Genomic DNA, 22023 nt, shown 5'->3' with positions numbered 1-22023 from the left:
CACTGAGCTCTTCAGTAAGGCTATTCTACCACCAATATTTGTATATGGAGATTGCATGGCTGTGTGTTCAAGTTTTTCACCCGTCAGCAACGAGTGTGGCTTAAATAGCCAAATCCAATCATTTGAAAGGGTGTCCACATACTTTTGTATATACAGTGTATTTGAAAGCCAAATACTTACCTTGTGAATACATATGTGAATGTACATGCCCCGCCCAAACCCCCTTGTACTTACAAGTACTTGTCCACTTGTTGTATGCTACTTACTATTCATAGAAAGAGCTGGATACTTGCAAAACAAAGTAGTCCCTGTAGCAGATACTCTTGGCTGAATTAACAAACTGCATTGCCCATTTGCTTTTTCGTGCTGTAAAAGCAGCCTAATCCTGGGTCATTTTGGTCTATTTGGGTCTGCAACTGGCCAAGGAAAATACAAATATGGGAAATTACTGCCCTTTCAAACATGAAAAGTAGACCTAATCAATGAGTCAGAGCTTTATTGCTGAATATCACATTAATAATCATTACAGTATGGTTAACTATTTGGAAAACAGTACAATAATTATAGTACAGACAATATGGCAAAAAAGCATTATTTTACAATTAAGCTAATTATTTTACAACAAGGGCATTTGTTTGAAGAAATAAGGGTTGAGGGAGGGAAGAAGTCCAAAGACACCTCTTTCAGTATACCATCCCCTTTACACTGATGTCATCCTCTGTCCAAAGCTGAGTCATTCATTATTGCACACTGTAACAACAGAAAATGAAAACAAGCGTTTCTTGTCGGACAAATTCAGGTAGGTAGGTCCCTCCCCGTTCGCTTCCATTGGGTTCCTACTAGTGAATACGACTCTGGTGTGTACAACTCATGTCAGCAGTCTTTCATTTCTCTCAAGTACTTCATTGATTGATATGTCATTGATTGGACTGAGTAGGAGTATAATTCATTCTCCGATCTCTATAAAATATGGGGGGGGGACTAAAGACACTGTGGCCCTCAAGGACCGGAGTTCAGCACCCCTGCTCCAAAGCCAAATATCTATATTACTGTAATGATCTCTTTTTTAACCTTCAGCAATTGATTTCGGGACCAGTAAGCCAGCTTTACAACATTTGAACTTCTTATTTTCAAGGGGGAATAAAACACGAAAAACAAAGGTCCTCCAAATAAACATGATCTTCTCTATACATTCCAGGAACATTCATCTCAACTTGATATTTTGCTCTACCATGTCCGTTTTATTCCCTCTGGAAAACCTAAGGTGCAAACTTTTCACTAGTATCCAATGGATCATAGGGCTGTATGAAACTAAGGGAGTCAAGTGGCTCCTCAGTTTCAACGGGCATGACGATGCCTCTGATTATGAGGGGCACAACAAGAACATCCCTGCGCCAGTTGCTGAGGACAGAGGGGAACAAACCAGACATCTGTGAACTAGTCTGGGTGCCAGTCTGTTTCTGCTTTGTGCCAAACATGATAATGAAAAAAGTAGGAACCAACTGGCAACCAGGTGATGTCAGAGTGATCAGGGGAAGAAATAGTATGTATTCAATACACCTGGTGTACACTGTGCATTTCCCTCGGTTACTGAAAGACACATCAAATGTCCTTCTCACCTCTCCTCCCTTTCGGCCTACTCTCCCCTTGTCACAGTTCATCATCCCTCTCTTCCTGAAAGGATTGGATAGGTATCAGGGTTGGAGTCAGTTCCCTTTCAATTCAGGAAGTAAACTGACCCCAACCCTGGTAGTTATAAGATGGCAGAAATGTTACGAAAGGAGCTACTTCCATGTTGTTTATACTTATCCAATCATTTCAGGTTTATATGAAGTGCCTATAGGGTTAATGGGATGTTTGTGGACAGGACCTCTCTCTCTCTCTTCCTTTTCTCTCTCTACCTCTCCCAGACACCTTCCTCTCCTAAGTGCGCGCGCACACACACACTATCAACTCTCCTCCTGCCCCTCTCCCTCCCACACCTTCATTCCCCCCCCGCCTGACAGAAGTAGGAGAGCAGCGTGTCGAGGTCTCGCCGGTCGGCCGCCACATCTAGCGAGCTCTCTCCCATCATGCTTAAGGCCATGCGCAGGGTGGACCAGATGTTGTCGGACATCATGGTGGCTGCGGTGCTCCCCGGGCCCCGGCTGGCACTGACCTTCTCGCCCTCCCCCGACGCCTGGCGCTGCAGGGACAGGGCTTCCAGGAAGTGCTCCACGGCCTCTCTGTAAACCAGGAAGAGAATAGGGGTCAAATTGAAATTGTCATTCTGGTGCATTCAATAGATTTTTAATAAGGCAAAAATAATTATATTGTGAACAAAGTCAATACATTATATAAAGTCAATTTCTACTCCTGGTATGACCTGAATCTACAACTTAACTTCGACGAACATAAGAAAGTACAGTGTTTTAAGTGGTTTTGATCAAATATTTTAAAAAGAAAGTGTGTTTTTTTTTTTTTTTTTTACAAAACGGTGCATCTCTGGCCACAAAAGGCTCTCCATCTCACCTGTGGGCTCCTAGGTTGACACAGCTGATTCCCAGGTTGTACCGACTGCGGATGAAGCCTGGCTGCAGTTCAAGCGCCCTCCTATAGGCGGCAACAGCCTCCTCTGAGCGGCTTCCATTGGCCAGCGTGGCGCCCAGTTTGTTCCACAGCAGATAGTCCTGAAAGAGAGGGAGACAGAGAGGTCATGAGCTCCTGAATTAGTGTTGGATACATTTGAAGTTTTTCCACATATACTTATACAGAAAACTACCCTCTGCATTACCTAAATACCAAATTGAAAAATTCTAACTTACAACCAACAATCAGCATAAGAAGCTCCGGAGAAACCTGAAAACACCACCCAACCTGCAACCGAGTGAGTAGATGTTCAGTCTGAAGCTACTTCTAAAGCCAATAAGTAAAATACATTATAGTAATCTCTAGATATCTTACTATACAGATTCAGGACAGACGTCCCGGCTGCAACGGCATTTGCACACTGTGGTGTGAAATGAAAGGTGTGAAAGCCAACAATGACAGCAGACCATCACAGCTCCCCCCACCCCTGTGCAGAGGCCATCATAAAACAGTACCCCCCCGGAAATTAAACATGAAACAGAAACAGTACAAACAGAAGCTCCTTAAGGACAATCCAGAGACACTATTTGCTGACTCTTACAAACTGTTTTCAGCAGTACTTCTACAAGATCAAAGAGAGAGCACAGCATAAGAAGCTCATCCTTGGACCACGTCCCCACCCCATAGACGAGCAGCACCAAGAGGAGTGTCCCCTCCCCTAGACCTGAGAAAACCCAGGTCCCACACTGCTCCTGCATTGATCTGAGGGAGAAATGGACCAAGCTGGAGATAAAGCTGGCACAGCTCAAGGAGCTGTCCAGAACACTCGAGACAGCAAAGACCCAAACAACAGGCCAGCACAACAATACCCCCTCAACAAGACCCAGAAGGCTGAAGGAGGAGAGAGAGACAGCTGTCTGGATGAGGGAGAATAGTCCACCTCAGACCCCCAGCACAGAAGGTAAAGACAAGAGTGAGAAAGAGAGAGAACATCCGTTAATTGAAACAAAAGGTGAGCCGAGTAAAGTTGTTCAAGAGGGGGTAATTAGTGTCTGTGAAAAGGGAAGGGCAATCACAGAAGCACAAGGAGGTAACTGCTAGCTACATGTGACTAGGGATGGGTAGTTTCAGAGAGAAAAAAAGTTTGAATAGGGAAAGAAAGTTAAAAGGGGGGGGGGGGGGGGTGGTTAGACATACCGTTTGAAGAGGAGGAAAGTAATAGACCCTTTTGGAATACCTAAAAATACCTAAAAATGCCGAACAACCCTTTATCTGGAACAGAATATGATACAGAATAATAATATAATATAAATAATATACTGTATTTGAACTGTATTTGAAATTTTGTTACTTTCTTTGCTTTCAGGCCCACAGGGAAAGGGTGGTACGGAGGGGTCTCTTGCAATCTTAGGGAGGGCTGGCAGGGATTTATCAGGAATGTAAGGGGTGACACGGGATGGATAGGTGGGAGGGAGACTGATAGGCAACTTCAGTTGCTGGATGGGAAGGGGTTAGAAACATGGTTTCTGGGTGGGGAGGGAGGATGCGGGAGGGTGGATGGGGACTGGGTTGGGTTATCTATGTATGCATTTCTTTTATCGTTTTTGTACCTGTGACCCACCGTCTCAAAATTTATAAAAAAAGGTTGATCACAATATTTTTTACAATGAGATGGACCCAATTGCTTTCAAGTAACCATTTAGCATACAGATCAGAAATGACTTCAAGGAAGCAAGCAAGGAAGGATGCATGTATTTGAAGACATTTGAATTTATCAACTTTATGCTGTTTAAATCAAATTAAGCAAATTAAAATCAAGTGTGTTTATTCTCCAAACACACATGAACCACAGATTGTGGATAACCTACTAGTGTACCTGTGGTGTGACAGAGAGGGCTGCTGTGAAGTGGATAACCTGCTAGTGTACCTGTGGTGTGAGAGAGGGCCACGGTGAAGTGGAGAACCCGATAGCGTACCTGTGGTGTGACGGAGAGGGCTGCGGTGAAACAGTCCACGGCCTTGTCATACTCCCCGCTCAGATTGAAGAGGACTCCCAGGCCACACTGTAGCTGGGGGTCGACGCAGGCGGGTTCAGAGTTCGCCGCACTGAGGAACAGGGACTGCACCTCGGTAAACAAAGATCTGAGAGTGGGGGAGGAAGACACAGAGGTGGGAAAAAAGGAGGAGGGAGATGATTTAACAATTGTGATATTTTAAGCCAACAGATAGAATCCATGTTTTTGTGACATACAGTGGGGCAAAAAGTATTTAGTCAGCCACCAATTGTGCAAGTTCTCCCACTTAAAAAGATGAGAGAGGCCTGTAATTTTCATTATAGGTACACTTCAACTATGACAGGCAAAATGAGAAAAAAAAAATCTAGAAAATCACATTGTAGGATTTTAATGAATTTATTTGCAAATTATGGTGGAAAATAAGTATTTGGTCAATAACAAAAGTTTATCTCAATACTTTGTTATATACCCTTTGTTGGCAATGACAGAGGTCAAACGTTTTCTTGACAAGTCTTGACAAGGTTGTCACACACTGTTGCTGGTATTTTGGCCCATTCCTCCATGCAGATCTCCTCTAGAGCAGTGATGTTTTCGGTCTGTTGCTGGGCAACACGGACTTTCAACTCCCTCCAAAGATTTTCTATGGGGTTGAGATCTGGAGACTGGCTAGGCCACTCCAGGACCTTGAAATGCTTCTTACGAAGCCACTCCTTCGTTGCCCGGGCGGTGTGTTTGGGATCATTGTCATGCTGAAAGACCCAGCCACGTTTCATCTTCAATGCCCTTGCTGATGGAAGGAGGTTTTCACTCAAAATCTCACAATACATGGCCCCATTCATTCTTTCCTTTACACGGATCAGTCGTCCTGGTCCCTTTGCAGAAAAACAGCCCCAAAGCATGATGTTTCCACCGCCATGCTTCACAGTAGGTATGGTGTTCTTTGGATGCAACTCAGCATTCTTTGTCCTCCAAACACGACGAGTTGAGTTTTGACCAAAAAATTATATTTTGGTTTCATCTGACCATATGACATTCTCCCAATCTTCTTCTGGATCATCCAAATGCTCTCTAGCAAACTTCAGACGGGCCTGGACATGTACTGGCTTAAGCAGAGGGACACGTCTGGCACTGCAGGATTTGAGTCCCTGGCGGCGTAGTGTGTTACTGATGGTAGGCTTTGTTACTTTGGTCCTTGCTTGTTTGTAGGTGACCAAATACTAATTTTCCACCATAATTTGCAAATAAATTCATTAAAAAAATCGTACGTGATTTTCAGGAATTTTGTCTGTCATAGTTGAAGTGTACCTATGATAAAAATTACAGGCCTCTCTCATATTTTTAAGTGGGAGAACTTGCACAATTGGTGGCTGACTAAATACTTTTTTGTCCCACTGTAAAACATGAGAAAATACAGAAGAACGCCCTGTAATTCATATTGTGTTATATTGCCTGTCAGTTATAAGTATATGCTGAATATACACACACACCACATTTGTGCACAATGAAATAGGTCCACTCACTCGGGCAGCAGTGAGCCAAATCTCTCCCTCTCTCTGGTCCCTCTGTCCTTCTCTCGCTCCCGTTCACTCTGCTCCAGGACTGGCCGGTATGCGGGGTTGTGCCTCAGCCAATCGCGAAGGGTCTCACAGGCCTGCCTGTGCAGCGATTCGTTGGTGAAACTGACAGCCAGAGCCATCAGAGCGGTCAGGTTGTCCTTCTTCAACTCTATGCATCTATCGGTGAGAGAAAAAGAGAGAACAAGAGACAGAGAGAAAAAAAGAGGGAGAGAGAAAGGTGAGTGAACCCGAGAAAATGTTGCGTCACAGGCATCATGTAACTTCGAGGACTTCCTATTTCGCACGTTCCTGCTTATCACAGCATCTTTGTATTCGAGCCACACATAAAACATGTATTCATAAATCAAATAAGTACATACATATATAAGGACATACTCTTATTGTCACAAAGGAGCTACGTCCCAAAAGGCACCCAAATTCTCTATATCAGGGGTGTCAAACATACAAGACAATTCAATGCAGCTCAAGGGTGGTTTATAAAAAAAAGAAGAAAAAAAAAAAGATATATATATACATATACATATATACACATACATACACACACAGTACCAGTCAAAAAATTTGGACACACCTACTCAATCAAGTATTTTTTTTAACTATTTTCTGCATTGTAGAATAATAGTGAAGACATCAAAACTATGAAATAAGACATATGGAATAATTTAGTTACCCAAAAAGTTAAACAAATCAAAATATATATTCTATTTGAACTTCTTCAAAGTAGCCACCCTTTGCCTTGATGACAGCTTTGTGCACACACACACACAAACACACGCACAGTTGAAGTCGTAAGTATACATACACTTAGGTTGGAGTCATTAAAACTCGATTTTCAACCACTCCACAAATTTCTTGTTAACAAACTATAGTTTTGGCATCTACTTTGTGCATGACACAATAATTTTTTCCCAACAATTGTTTACAGACAGATTAATTATCTTATAAGTCACTGTATCACAATTCCAATGGGTAAGAAGTTTACATTCACTAAGTTGACTGTGCCTTCAAACAGCTTGGAAAATTCCAGAAAATGATGTCATCGCTTTAGAAGCTTCTGATAGGCTAATTGACATAATTTGAGTCAATTGGAGATGTACCTGTGGATATATTTCAAGGCCTACCTTCAAACGCAGTGCCTCTTTGCTTGACATCATGGGAAAATCAAAAGAAATCAGAAATCAAAAGACCTCAGAACTTTTAGACCTCCACAAGTCTGGTTCATCATTGGGAGCAATTTCCAAACACCTGAAGGTACCACGTTCATTTGTACAAACAATAGTACGCAAGTATAAACACACTGGGACCACACAGCCGTCATACCGCTCAGGAAGGAGACGCGTTCTGTCTCCTAGAGATGAACGTAATTTGGTGCGAAAAGTGCAAATCAATCCCAGAACAACAGCAAAGGACCTTGTGACCAGACTACGGTTTGCAACTGCACATGGGGGCAAAGATCTTACTTTTTGGAGAAATGTCCTCTGGTCTGATGAAACAAAACAGAACTGTTTGGCCATAATGATGTTTGGAGGAAAAAGGGGGAGGCTTGCAAGCCAAAGAACTCCATCCCAACCATGAAGCACGGGGGTGGCAGCATTATGTTGTGGGGGTGCTTTGCTGCAGGAGGGACTGGTGCACTTCACAAAATAGATGGCATGATGAAGAAGGAAAATTATGTGGATATATTGAAGCAGCATCTCAAGACATCAGTCAGGAAGTTTAAGCTTGGTCGCAAATGGGTCTTCCAAATGGACAATGACCCCAAGCATACTTCCAAAGTTGTGGCAAAATGGCTTAAGGACAACAAAGTAAAGGTATTAGAGTGGCCATCACAAAGCCCTGACCTCAGTCGAATAGAACATTTGTGGGCAGAACTGAAAAAGTGTGTGCGAGCAAGGAGGCCTACAAACCTGACTCAATTACGTCAGGAGGAATGGGCCAAAATTCACCCAACTTATTGTGGGAAGCTTGTGGAAGGCTACCTGAAACATTTGACCCAAGTTAAACAATTTAAAGGCATTGCTACAAAATACTAATTGAGTGCATGTAAACTTCTGACCTACTGGGAATGTGATGAAAGAAATAAAAGCTGAAATAAATCACTCTACTATTATTCTGACATTTCACATTCGTAAAATAAAGTGGTGATCCTAACTGACCTAAGACAGGGAATTTTTACTAAGATTAAATGTCCGCAATTGTGAAAAACTGAGTTTAAATATATTTGGCTAAGGTGTATGTAAACTTCCGACTTCAACTGCACATATACTTTAAAATGACTCAAACCAAATCAAAATGGTGTAGAAATTATACAGAACAAAAATAAAAATGCAACATGTAAAGTGTTGGTCCCATGTTTCATTTTATACTTTAACTTTTGATACTGAAGTACATATTAGCAATTACATTGATACTTGAGTATATTTAAAACCAAATACTTTTACTCAAGTAGAATTTTACTGGGTGACTCACTTTTACTTGTACTTTTCTATTAAGGTATCTTTACTTTTACTCAAGTATGACAATTGGGTACTTTTTCCACTACTGATCATTACACAGGTGCATGTGCTGGGGACAATAAAAGGCCACTCTAAAATGTGCAGTTTTGTCACACAACACCACAGATGTCTCAAGTTGAGGGAGCATGCAATTGGCATACTGACTGCAGGAATGTCCACCAGAGCTATTGCCAGATAATTTCTCAACCATGAGCTGCCTCCAATGTTGTTTTAGAGAATTTGGCAGTATGTCCAACCTGCCTCACAACCGCAGATCACGTGTAACCAATCCCAGCCCAGGACCTCCACATCTGGCTTCTTCACCTGTGGGATCTCTGAGACCAGACACCCGGACAACTGATGAAACAGAGTATTTTTTATCTGTAATAAAGCACTTTTGTGGGGAAAACTAATTCTGATTGGCAGGGCCTGGCTCCCAAGTGGGTGGGCATATGCACTCCTAGGCCCACGCCCCTGCACAGTCATGTGAAATCCATAGATTAGGGCCTAATGATTTTTTTTCAATTGACTGATTTCCTTAAATGAACTGTAACTCAGTAAAACTGTTGAAATTGTTGCATGTTGCGTTTATATATTTGTTCAGTATATAATATAACCTACATTCATACAGTTTCCTCACTCTGTCTTGCTAACAATCACTGAAACAAAAGCTAGAATCAGGGAGCATAAAAAAACTCAAAAACGATGAAGAGGAAATGTTTTTGCATATTTTGACAGCAAGGAACATTTTCAGTGTGGCCCTCCGGACCTTGTTGAAGACAGAATGCACCCCCCCAAACATGAGTTTGACACCCCTGCTCTATATAGTGCACTACTTCTGGCCTATATAGGGAATAGGGTGCCACTTGGGACACACTAGGGACTTCTCTCCAGTCAGTGAGGCTGCTATTCCAACTCTTTACCTGCGGAGGGCACTGATGGCTGCAAACTCTTGTTCATTCTCTGCCTGACAGGTTCCCAGATATTGCCATGCCTAAAAAAAAGAAGCAGGAAAAAGTGTGAGAGTGCTTAGTTCTCTTTACCCACCTAATGCTAACAGGGTAGGAAAGAACCCCCTTAGTCGCCAACGCTTGCTAGCCAGAAATAATTTCACCTTGAGATATTATTAAATCAGAATTATTAATTACTGAGTGTCTTACCAGCTGGTTGTCTGGTTCTCTCTGTACGGCACTCTCAAATAGACGCACGGCCCCAGGGATGTCCCCTGCCTCCATCCTCCTCACCCCCTCAGCAAGGGGGTCCTGGTGGGACAGGTACGGGTTGTCCTCCTCAAACTGGTACCCCTGGAGGGGGTGAGAGAGGGAAAGAGAAAGAAATAGAGAGAGAGAGTTAAATCATGAACAGCAACTTGGCAAACAAGACAAGGCATTTTTTTTTTGCCTGGACAGGTAGGCATGCTGAACATATTCATTGTGATCTAGAAGGCTAAACTTATCCTTAACTAAAAACGAACCCTTATTTTAACCAGGTAAGTTGGCGGAGAACACTCATTTACAGCAACAACCTGGGGAAGAGTTAGAGGGGAGAGGAGGGGGATGAATGAGCCAGTTGGAAGCTGGGGTTGATTAGGTGGACATGGACACCGGGGTTAACATAACTACTCTTTATTACAAATAACCTTTTTTACCCCTTTTTCGTGGTATCCAATTGGTAGTTACAGTCTTGTCTCATCGCTGCAACTCCCGTACGGACTCGGGAGAGGCGAAGGTCGAGAGACGTGCGTCCTCAAAAACACAACCCAACCATGCCGAACTGCTTCTTGACACAATGCCCACTTAACCCGGAAGCCAGCCGCACCAATGTGTCAGAGGAAACACCGTACACCTGGCGACCATGTCAGCATGCACTGCGCCCAGCCCACACTGCGCCCAGCCCACAACAGGAGTTGCTAGTGCGCGATGGGACAAGGACATCCCTGCTGGCCAAACCCTCCCCCAACCCATACGACACTGGGCCAATTGTGCGCAGCCCCATGGGCCTCTCGGTCGCGGCCGGCTGCGACAGAGCCTGGACTCAAACCCAGAATCTCTAGTGGCACAGCTATCACTGCGATGCAGTGCCTTAGACCACTGTGCCACTCTGGAGGCCAACATCCCTACTCTTATGATAAGTGCCATGGGATCTTTAGTGACCACAGAGAGTCAGGGCACCTGTTTAACGTCCCATCCAAAAGACCGCATCATACACTGGGCAATGTCCCCAATCACTGACCTGGGGCATTGGGATATATTTTTTTTTAGACCAGAGTAAAGAGTGCCTCCTACTGGCCCTGCAACACCACTTCCACAGGTGGATAGGAAGCTATGTCAAGTACCTTGTCGTAGGAGCTGCTGAGCATCTGGTCAAAATCAGAGAGCCAGGGGTGACTTTCTGCATCTCTCTTGGCCATCTCCTCCCACTCCTGCTGCAGCTTCTCCCAGAAGTCCACATCGCTCTGATACAGAGGAACAATCACAATGTCAAAGTCAGGGGTCAAATGATGGGGGTGCTGGGCATCATCATCATACCAGTTGCTGTGGGAATCCCCCTAACATTAACATTGATCCAAACCACTATTTTTAGGGGATGCCCAAGGGGCAATGTGAACTTTGATAAAGGTTCTATATACAGTGTACTTTAAGCCAATGATACATGGTAATTTTATTTTTTATTTCACCTTTATTTAACCAGGTAGGCTAGTTGAGAACAAGTTATCATTTGCAACTGCGACCTGGCCAAGATAAAGCAAAGCAGTGTGACAGACAACACAGAGTTACACATGGAGTAAACAATAAACTAGCCAATAACACAAAAAACAAGTCAATGACACAGTAGAAAAAAGAAAGTCTATTTACAGTGTGTGCAAAGGGCATGAGGAGGCCATAGGAGCAAATAATTACAATTTAGCAGATTAACACTGGAGTGATAAATGAGCAGATGATGATGTGCAAGTAGAGATACTGATGTGCAAAAGAGCAGAAAAGTAAATAAAATAAAAACAGTATGGGGATGAGGTAGGTAGATTGGGTGGGCTATTTACAGATGGACTATGTACAGCTGCAGCGATCGGTTAGCTGCTCAGAAAGTTGATGTTTAAAGTTGGTGAGGGAGATAAAAGTATTCAACTTCAGCGATTTTTGCAATTCGTTCTAGGCACTGGCAGCAGAGAACTGAAAGGAAAGGCGGCCAAATGAGGTGTTGGCTTTAGGGATGATCAGTGAGATATACCTGCTGTGCTACGGGTGGGTGTTGTTATTGTGACCAGTGAACTGAGATAAGGCGGAGCTTTACCTAGCATAGACTTATAGATGACCTGGAGCCAGTGGGTCTGGTGACGAATATGTAGCGAGGGCCAGCCGACTAGAGCATACAGGTTGCAGTTGTGGGTGGTATTAGGTGATTTGGTAACAAAACGGATGGCACTGTGATAGACTGCATCCAGTTTGCTGAGTAGAGTGATGGAAGCTATTTTGTAGATGACATTGCCGAAGTCGAGGATCGGTAGGATAGTCAGTTTTACTAGGGTACGTTTGGCGGCATGAGTGAAGGAAGCTTTGTTGCGAAATAGAAAGCCGATTCTAGATTTGATTTTGGATTGGAGATGTTTAATATGAGTCTGGAAGGAGAGTTTACAGTCTAGCCAGACACCTAGGTATCCACATTTTCTAGGTCGGAACCGTCCAGGGTGGTGATGCTAGTCGGGCGGGCGGGTGCGGGCAGCAAACAGTTGAAAAGCATGCATTTGGTTTTACTAGCGTTTAAGAGCAGTTGGAGGCCACGGAAGGAGTGTTGTATGACATTGAAGCTCGTTTGGAGGTTAATTAGCACAGTGTCCAAGGAAGGGCCAGAAGTATACAGAATGGTGTCGTCTGCGTAGAGGTGGATCAGGGAATCGCCCGCAGCAAGAGCGACATCATTGATATATACAGAGAAAAGAGTCGGCCCGAGAATTGAACCCTGTGGTACCCCCATAGAGACTGCCAGAGGTCCGGACAACATGCCCTCCGATTTGACACACTGAACTCTGTCTGCAAAGTAGTTGGTGAACCAGGCGAGGCAGTCTGCCGATAAGAATATGGTGATTGACAGAGTCGAAAGCCTTGGCCAGGTCGATGAAGACGGCTGCACAGTACTGTCTTTTATCGATGGCGGTTATGATATCGTTTAGTACCTTGAGCGTGGCTGAGGTGCACCGGTGACCGGCTCGGAAGCCGGATTGCACAGCGGAGAAGGTACGGTGAGATTTGAAATGGTCAGTGATCTGTTTATTAACTTGGCTTTCGAAGACTTTAGATAGGCAGGGCAGGATGGATATAGGTCTGAAACAGTTTGGGTCTAGGGTGTCACCCCCTTTGAAGAGGGGGATGACCGCGGCAGCTTTCCAATCTTTAGGGATCTAGGAAGATACGAAAGAGGTTGAACAGGCTGGTAATAGAGTTTGCAACAATGGCGGTGGATAGTTTTAGAAAGAGAGAGTCCAGATTGTCTAGCCCAGCTGATTTGTACGGGTCTGGATTTGGGTGAAGGAGAAGCTGGGGAGGCTTGGGCGAGTAGTTGCGGGGGAGGCGATGCTGTTGGCCGGGGTTGGAGTAGCCAGGAGGAAGGCATGGCCAGCCGTTGATAAATGCTTATTGAAATCGATAATCATGGATTTATCAGTGGTGACCGTGTTACCTAGCCTTAGTGCAGTGGGCAGCTGGGAGGAGGTGCTCTTGTTCTCCATGGACTTTACAGTGTCCCAAAACCTTTTGGAGTTAGAGCTACAGGATGCGAATTTCTGCTTGAAAAGGCTAGCCTTTGCTTTCCTGGCTGACTGCGTGTATTGGTTCCTGACTTCCCTGAACAGTTGCATATCTTGGGGACTATTTGATGCTAGTGCAGTACGCTACAGGATGTTTTTGTGCTGGTCAAGAGCAGTCATGTCTGGAGTGAACCAAGGGCTATATCAGTTCTTAGTTCTGCATTTTTTGAACGGGGCATGCTTATCTAAGATGGTGAGGAAATTACTTTTAAAGAATTACCTGATGTGTGAAGTGAAAATGTGTAATGGCATTATTAGTGCAATATAGTACATGGAAAGAGCTTAATATATACTGAACAAAAATATAAACGCAACATGTACTGTTGGTTCCATGTTTCATGAGCTGAAATAAAAGATCCTCGAAACGTTCCATACGCACAAAAAGCTTATTTCTTTCAAACGTTGTGCAAAAATGTGTTTACATCCCTGTTAGTGAGCATGTCTCCCTTCTTTGCCAAGAAAATCCATCCACCTGACAGGTGTGGCTTATCAAGAAGCTGATTAAACAGCACGATCATTACACAGGTGCACCTTGTTCTGGGGAGAATAAAAGGCCACTCTAAAATGTGCAGTTGTGTCACACAATACAACAGATGTCTCAAGTTTTGAGGGAGTGGGCAATTGGCATGCTGACTGCAGGAATGTCCACCAGAGCTGTTGCCAGATAATTTAATGTTCATTTATCTACCATAAGCCTTCTCTAATGTAATTTTAGAGAATTTGGCAGTGCATCCAACCGGCCTCACAACCGTAGACCATGTGTCTGGCGTGGGTACTAGGACCTCCACATTTGGTTTCTTCACCTGCAGGATTATCTGAGGGGGTGCTTTGGAGTATTTCTGTTTGTAACAGAAGCCCTTTTGTGGGGAAAAACTCATTTTTATTGGCTGGGTCTGGCTCCTAAGAGGGTGGGCCTATGCCCTCCCAGGCCCACCCATAGCTGCACCCTTGCCCAGTTATGTGAATATTAGGCCATGGCCTGGAATTATTCTTGATAGATACAATTTGGAAGATGTTTAAAAATACTTATGGTCATTATTCTGTTATCTTTCCTATTGTATCGTATCTCTCTTACCTCCACAGCAGCTTTAGCTTGCTGGAAATCTGGACCTGCTGTGGCAAACTCATCTACCCATGATTCCGCTGACTCCACTGAGACCTGAACAGGAAGGAAGAGGTAGCAATGGTAGATGTGGACACCAAGTTGTCCATAACTCTATAACAACACTTAAAGTGGGATGTTGAGGTTGTGACAGTAAAGGAGAAGCAGAACAAGATGGGGAAGAGGGGTGAAAGAGGAAGACAAGATAAAGGAATGGGAAGAAGCAAAACAAATCAGAAAACCACACCCATTCTCCCACTCCCTTTCTCCCCTACAATCTATACACCTCTAGTGCAGGTCGTCTTTACTACTTTTCTATAAGTAATTGCTATAATCTAAATGCAAGTTTAAATCAGCAAAAACAATGCATCGTCCTTGGGTTTATACAAAGTGCTAAGAAACTACGGGAAAACCTACATGGGGCACAACATTCTGCCACTAAAAACAGCCATCAAACTACCGTAAAAAAAGGCTGATGAAAAATATCATCAGCTCAACGCAACTTTCTTGACAGAAAGCCGGTTGCGGCGCCACTGGGCAGTGTTGCCATGGCGTCAAGGGTCCTACCTGCCTGACGACAGAAGCCCATTGATGTGCCTGTTTAGCCTTAGCTTTGGCAAGCTTCTGATCCCACTCTTGGGTTGTCAAGGGTAAAGTCCCTCCCCCAGTCTCCTCCAGGAACTATGGCAACCAGGGAGCGGAGAACGGGGGGAGGCATGATTGTTTTGTCGCAGGTGTGAGGCGTTGGGGGTGGATTTTTGTTTTGGGAGGGGTGAGGATGGAGGAGTTTTCATTTGGTACAAATGAAGTGGGGGTTGTTAATCGAAGGAGGGGAAAGCCAAGAGTTCACAGCAGGGTCAAAGGGGGAAAAGTAGATGTCACAGTTAATGAGAACTCCTATGACTACATACTCAAGGGTAAACACCAGGGCTGGGGTCTTATTCAGGAAGTGACTTGAAATTCAATTCCTGATGAAAACAATACAAAAATGCCTATTATTATTTTTCAATCCCCTACCTTAATTGAGAAATGATTTGCCCCAACCCTGTTAACATACGACTTCACTTCACAAGGGGAACTGGAAGTCTGATTCAAGACTGGAACAGCTAAGAGGATTTTCATTGGCAGAAGTCGGCATATAGAAATTGCATGTATAGAAAGGACAATGCTCTCTTTTCCACAATAATTTATTTCTACATATACCTTTTCCAAATTATACATTGTACAGCCTAGTGCAAGGCTCACATACAGAAAAGTTCATGGCCATAACTTGGTTATGTAGTTAGTAACAGTTGCAGGGGTCTGCACCAAATACTGGGACGTGGGGGGGTCATGAGGCACAAAATTAGGAAGTTTGAGCCAAGATGGCTCCCTGTAGGTTGACAGTTGCACCCTTCCCCTTGTATCTTCAATGGAAGTTGGCTCCTACCTGGTTGAGGTTGGAGGCCCAGTTCTGAGCCTCCTTGGCCTGAGCTCTATCTGTGTGCTGTTTGCCTGCTCTGTCCTCCACTGTGACACTGCCCTCGCCAATCTGCCTAATGAACCGCAGGAACTACAGTGCAACACAACAACAACAACATAACAATGACACAATATCCATTATGGCTATGGCTAATGGCGTATGGACCTAGTCTGGTCATTAAATCAGTTTGTGCTTTAGCCAAATCCCAAATAATGACAGGGGAGTTGGATACCACACAAACAGTTCTGAAGACCAGGTTGTAAAGAGTCACTATGCTACTACGGTCCATCACAGCAAAATGCTTTCCCATTAAACATTTTGATGTCTAATTGACTACAAAGAAGTGTGTCTCACTGAACAATTCAAAAGAAATGGCTACAACTACAATGATCCTGTTATTACAAAGCTACATTACTTCTATGGACAAAGAATGGGGAAAGGGGATAGATATGTAGAAAAAAAAGTATGAAACACACGCGACATGGAAACACAAACACACACACACCTCAGTGTTCTGTAACTTGGGGTCATTGACCTTTGCGACCAGCTCATTGGCTGTTTGCTTCAGTTCGTCTCCTGGTAGGTACTCTTTCGTCCTATTGGATTGACAAACATTAACATCAAAGGGTTAATTTAAACAGCTAACTGAGTCTCGAACAGTGATCATTTTAAAGAACAGGTAGGTTAAAGAGACAATGTACATATTACATAATCACTCTGTATCCTTGTAAATATATTGTAATTGAAATGCATTGTCTCTTTTCAAAAATCATTTCCAACAAGGATAGAATCAAAAGACGCTTTTGAATACCTAATTAAATGACTGCTACTTATTGGGTCAACGCATTACATACACAAACTAAAAGACTGCGTGTGTAACAGTATAACTTTAGACTGTCCCCTCGCCCATACCCGGGCGCGAACCAGGGACCCTCTGCACACATCATCAACAGTCACCCACGAAGCATCGTTACCCATCGCTCCACAAAAGCCACTGCTCTTGCAGAGCAAGGGGAACTACTACTTCAAGGTCTCAGAGCAAGTGACGTCACCGATTGAAACGCTATTTAGCGTGCACCGCTAACTAAGGTAGCCGTTACACGTGCGATATTAACTGGTTTTCTTTTTTTTTCTTGACTTAGAGCCATGTTATGGCCAAAGCCTTTATAAAGTGAACGCAATAACACAGAGTTCTGAGAGGACGACATCAAAGATTTTAAGACACACTTAGTGGCTCAACATCACAATCTTCTCTGGAACGTTCTCAAAAGTTCACTGTATCCATCTACGTGACCCTTGCTCTCCTGTTTTTCTCGGTCTCTCCATTATTACCATTCTTGCTCCCTCTCTCCCAGGTCTCCGAGCCATAGCTTCTCCTCTGACTGCTCCAGATACTCCTCTGCCCAACGCCCGGGATCTGAGAGAGAGAGAGAAGAGAGAAAGAGGGGAGAAAGGGAAAGAGAGTAAGATACCGATTATTTCTCTACCTGCTAGAAGTCGTAACCACAAAGTACATTCAAACAAATGGTTGGCAATTGTGCCTACCATTGACACTCAAAATGTTTTACCTGTGCCATCGGTGATGAACTCTCTGGTCCAATCAGCGTCAGCCGGGTCTCCAAGTCCCGCCTGCCCTGAAGAGGCGGTGGCGGCATCCGCTCCCGACAGAAACTCAGACGTCCAATCACCAGACAGGGCCAACGCGGCCACACCCGGAGCTACGGACAGGAGGGAAAGGGTGTTGTTTTCTTCACACATTGGCAAAAAAAGTGTGTTTTTCAGTGCAAGTACTTGGATGGAGGGGACAGGAAAACATAATAAAAGGTGTCTTGAAGTGTCAACATATGTTCCAAAACCTGCGGGTTAACAATATGGAAGTGCTGCCCGGCAGCTGGGCAGGCACACTGCAAATCTATAATGGTGTTGCTTCTGCTGCGTTGGAGAGTATAATAGGGTATACTATTTCTGCTGTGTGTGTACCTCTCTGTGGAGCCTGTCTGTAGCTCTGCTGATCAATCTGCTGCATTTCCTCCAGTAACTGGCCCATGTCAAAGCTGTGAGGGGGCCGTGGAGGCGCCTGCTGCATGAACTCATTCACCAACTGGAGGACACACATGCAGAACATCAAAACGCAAGCCTATTCAAGGACGATTAACAAACCTCCCGTGAACGAAACGTGTTTTCATATTCCTTTTTTAGAATATGCAGACAAAGCACAACAGTTTGAATCAATAGGACTGGGAAGGCAATATGAGACTGACCTCTTCTTCTGTTGCTATTTCAATGGGTGTAGGGGGAATCTAGGAGAAAAAGAGGGATGAAAGTGACACCGTGAGATACATTTGTGAAAGCTATAGTACAACTAAGTTGTATGGTCCAAACAAACTATGATGAATGAACTCGTTCAAGTATGGGTAGATGGTTCCAGGGCTCTAACGTGCGACAAAGTTTGTGTGCGAGACCAGGAGTTTTATTTTGGGAGCTCTACGCAACTAGGAAAGAAATCTCCAAGATAATAATGTGGCAATAAGGCATCGCTGTACTGTTGTTTCAGAGTGCCTAAGAGGGAAAAAAAGCGAGTGCAGATTCGATCATGTCCCGGTTACTCCGTTACGACAGCTTGTTCATAGCCCAACCAAGTCAAAAGATCTGACCCATATTACAGGCACAACATTTTAACTTCCTGTAGCGAATCGCCGGGACCACATTTTACATTCATAAACCATGTTGTGAGCCGTTCGAAAACTATGTCGTTAACCATTTGTTTACACTTTTTTCATTCATGTTACCTCATTGGCTAGCTAGCTAACAAACCGGTAACTTCACCAATATATCCAAATATTTGGGGGCACAGAAAGAAAGGAAAAGGTATGGCTTCTTCAGGAGATCAATGATCATAGAAATCACAAACCTGACGTTTTTAAAGAGAAAGTGTACAATTTTAAATGTAAAGCATCTCAACATGTAAATAGTGCTTTTTCACAATGTAGAAGCCTAATATTCCGCAAATGACTTGGTAATTTCCTTTGAACTTTTAGTAAAATACATTTGTTTATTATGTGTTACATATTACTTTATAGGGCACAACATGTGCTTAAAGTAGACAGAATTCATATAGACTTTTCTAAAAAAAAATGTCATGGTGCTCATGTCAACTTAAAAAAAGAATTGGGAGCACCAATTTAAAAACTGGATGGGTCCCACTGTTGACTAGGAAAAATAACTATCAATGCAACATGGCCAATAACAAACTAAGAATATAAAAAACAGAACATGGATTACTGTACATATTCCATAAATTCTTTATTCTAATTTCTACCAGTGACTACTCACAGTTGGCGTTGACCTGTGCCTCCAAGCACCTCCCTCCTGGGTCATGTGACCCGTCAACTTCATGAGGGGATTGGCTCCCCCGCACTCCCCCTCCACCAGCTCCTGCATCGCCATGGCAACACCGGGCAGCGGTGTATCCAATCAGACCACCTTAGAGCTGAAGAAGTGAATAAAAACATTGACTTATCGATTAGACGATGTATGGAATTATTTGTACATTTCAAACATTTAAAATCTAATTAACTCAGTTTGATAATATCACATTCAGGATCCTGCCTGTTGGTTGTCACCCTTGAAGGTGCCAGACTCTTTCTGCATTCATTGAGGGCCTAACAAGACAACAAATGTGAGCTATTAAGCAGAGATAGACCGGCACCAACACATTTCATGGTCCCATGCAAGACAGCTCAGGATAAACCATTTGAATACAAAGACGGTGTATGATTATCAAGAAAAACATAAGAAAAAAATGTGGATGTCCGCTCACTGTTGGGAAGTCATTTACCTTCCTACTACAGCTAGGCTATCCTTTTCTCCAGCTCCTGTGCTGTGTTTGGGTGGGCGTCATCACTCTCTTTTCAACCTTTTACATCAATCAAAGCAACATGGAGCTGTTTGAGAGATATGGAGATCTATTTGAGGATGAGAGGGCTAGCCAGGCCAAATTGAAATCTCATCCCGAGTACCCAATGTCTCATAGTCCTCTCCTAATCTAACATGCTCTATCGGTTGGCTTTTAACACACACACACACACACACAAGGCTCCACAACAGGACCGAGTGAGAATAGGCTAGAGCTTCACTTTCCCTCTTCCGACTGGCTTTCAGTCTTTAACTCACTCTTTAAATACACACCTGCCCTTTAAGTGAACGAAAACATTCAAGGGTGACAACCAACAGTCAAAGAAACTCCCTCTACTGCAAAGCTGTAGTAATATTCCCCGATCCACAGTCCTCTCCCTCACAACAGTGTGTCAATGCAATCAAATGTCGGAAAGCGAGACGAACCTGCTGTTCACATAGCTGACCTACTATCTAGGCCAACAACAGACGTGCACAGATAGTGGCCTACTCAACTTCACTAAACCTCTCAGACAAATACAGTAATGACAATTTCTATAATGCAGTCAGCCCTGGAGCTGAGAAGTTAAGACATGCCCATTTCCACCATCTTACTACAATACAAAAAGTAACAGCACCACACACAACTGCAAGTAATCTTACCTAAAATAAGGGGAGACAACACTGTACCCAGTCCACAGGTGGTCCAGTAGCTATACTAGGGTTTAGATTTAAGGATTTCTTTCTGCTGACCCAAACAGATGCTGTACGATTAGGGCCCTGTTAAGAGGATTATAGACAGATATTAATAAACACTGTCTCTCTCTCTTACACACACACACACAGTGCAATACCGTGGATAGAAGATACAGTCTTAATGAATATGCATGGTCCCAAAACGAGTGAATGTGTCTGGGTTTAATTCAGTTAGTAGGTATTCCTAGTGAGGTGTCATACTTTGCACTGTATGACAGCATGCTGTAGCTATATTGGCTCTACAGAAAAATATAGGTTGGCTTCTCAAGTTGAGACTGACAGCATGAAAATGTTATTTAGGTATGATGCTTTCTCAAGTTGAAAACACAAGGTTAGTATTGCAATGCTTTTACCTGAAAACCACCAGTTGAGAATGCAAAGAGCACCATAAAACTAACCATTGCCATCATATAGGCAGTAGGTACTATATATATATACTAACTAGCTACTATACTGCACACATCCTACACCATGTCAATAGTTCATGCACAGAAGTTACGGGTGAGTCATGTCCTAGACAATTTTAGATTTATATGGTCACATTACATAAATTAATGTCCTCCCAATTAGCACTGTAACGTTAAACATTGACTTTACACAATATATATACTGTATGCTAGCTAACTAGCTAGCTAGCTAACGTATCTAATGTGTAGTGGCTGTAGCTAGCTAATTATGGTTAGTTAGAGAGCGTTGAGCTTGCAAAAATACATTCAGTAAAAGGTTGAAAGCTAACTAGATACGTGGCTAGCTAGCTACCTGTTTGCCACAATGCATGTTGATGACCAAATGCTAGCAAGTTAGCTACAAAAATGTGACAGACCATTATTCGATTGATAGCATAATGTTCTACTCACCACCACCTACTACTACTACTGACTGTAGACCTTCCTACTGTCCTCTTCTCCTAATTGTCTGCTTACAAGATAATAAATAGCTGGCAATTCAAGAAAACAGCGAAGCTACTAAGTGCGAAAGTAAATCTTTACCCGTGTTTATTAACGCGTGTCTCTTTATTTACGTCCTGCTCTTTCCCCCATGACCCACAAAAAACCTACACAGACGCACAGTTAATCCTGCAAGTCGTATTCTCAAACAGCATCGACGTAGACGTTGAATGACAGACAATAGGGAATGTGCGCAGAACGAGTTTATGCGTGTGTAAACGCTGCAAATCGATGTTGCCATTTATGCCTACGAATATTGTAACATTCTAAAAATGTTCGATGAAATTGCAATCTCTGGCTCCATTTGGTGAAACAATGTAACAATGACCTTGATTGACAGTGGGTGAAGAACGCAAAGGGACAGCAAGGTTTGCGTATTTCATTGCGCAAGGTATTAATGATTTGC

At 43.4% G+C, this 22023-nt stretch overlaps 1 protein-coding gene across 7 annotated transcripts; it reads right to left on the bottom strand.

Annotated features, from left to right (window-relative positions):
* Positions 1-479: 479 nt before the first annotated feature.
* LOC110489375 (peroxisomal targeting signal 1 receptor) lies at positions 480-21953 on the bottom strand. Of its 7 annotated transcripts, none has more exons than XM_036947886.1 (17): positions 21528-21953; positions 20578-20694; positions 19354-19510; positions 18282-18320; positions 18001-18121; positions 17589-17738; positions 17353-17437; positions 16526-16616; positions 15988-16110; positions 14532-14615; positions 10991-11110; positions 9816-9959; positions 9579-9649; positions 6104-6316; positions 4545-4710; positions 2512-2669; positions 480-2225 (listed from the first exon to the last, which is right to left on the bottom strand). In XM_036947886.1, exons 3-17 carry the CDS (start codon positions 19465-19467, stop codon positions 1985-1987), a joined length of 1920 nt encoding a protein of 639 aa, XP_036803781.1. In that variant the 5' UTR covers positions 19468-19510; positions 20578-20694; positions 21528-21953; the 3' UTR covers positions 480-1984. The 7 variants fall into 7 exon arrangements, with proteins under 7 accessions (XP_036803781.1, XP_036803785.1, XP_036803790.1 ...); XM_036947890.1 differs by having other exon boundaries at positions 21660-21953; XM_036947895.1 differs by having other exon boundaries at positions 21739-21953.
* Between the last annotated feature and the right edge of the window lie 70 nt (positions 21954-22023).

Source organism: Oncorhynchus mykiss, chromosome 2, assembly GCF_013265735.2.
Source record: "Oncorhynchus mykiss isolate Arlee chromosome 2, USDA_OmykA_1.1, whole genome shotgun sequence".
Taxonomy (NCBI): domain Eukaryota; kingdom Metazoa; phylum Chordata; class Actinopteri; order Salmoniformes; family Salmonidae; genus Oncorhynchus; species Oncorhynchus mykiss.
Note: the sequence above shows the minus strand (reverse complement) of the source record. Positions and strands in the feature narration are given on the sequence as shown.

Excerpts from the sequence above, each read along its gene's own strand:
- LOC110489375 (XM_036947886.1), bottom strand. The coding sequence starts at position 19,467 with ATGGCGATGCAGGAGCTGGTGGAGGGGGAGTGCGGGGGAGCCAATCCC. Across the intron at positions 18,122-18,281 it reads AAATAGCAACAGAAGAAGAG|TTGGTGAATGAGTTCATGCA; the intron begins GTCAGTCTCATA and ends TGTGTCCTCCAG. Across the intron at positions 9,650-9,815 it reads GAGAACCAGACAACCAGCTG|GCATGGCAATATCTGGGAAC; the intron begins GTAAGACACTCA and ends TCTTTTTTTTAG.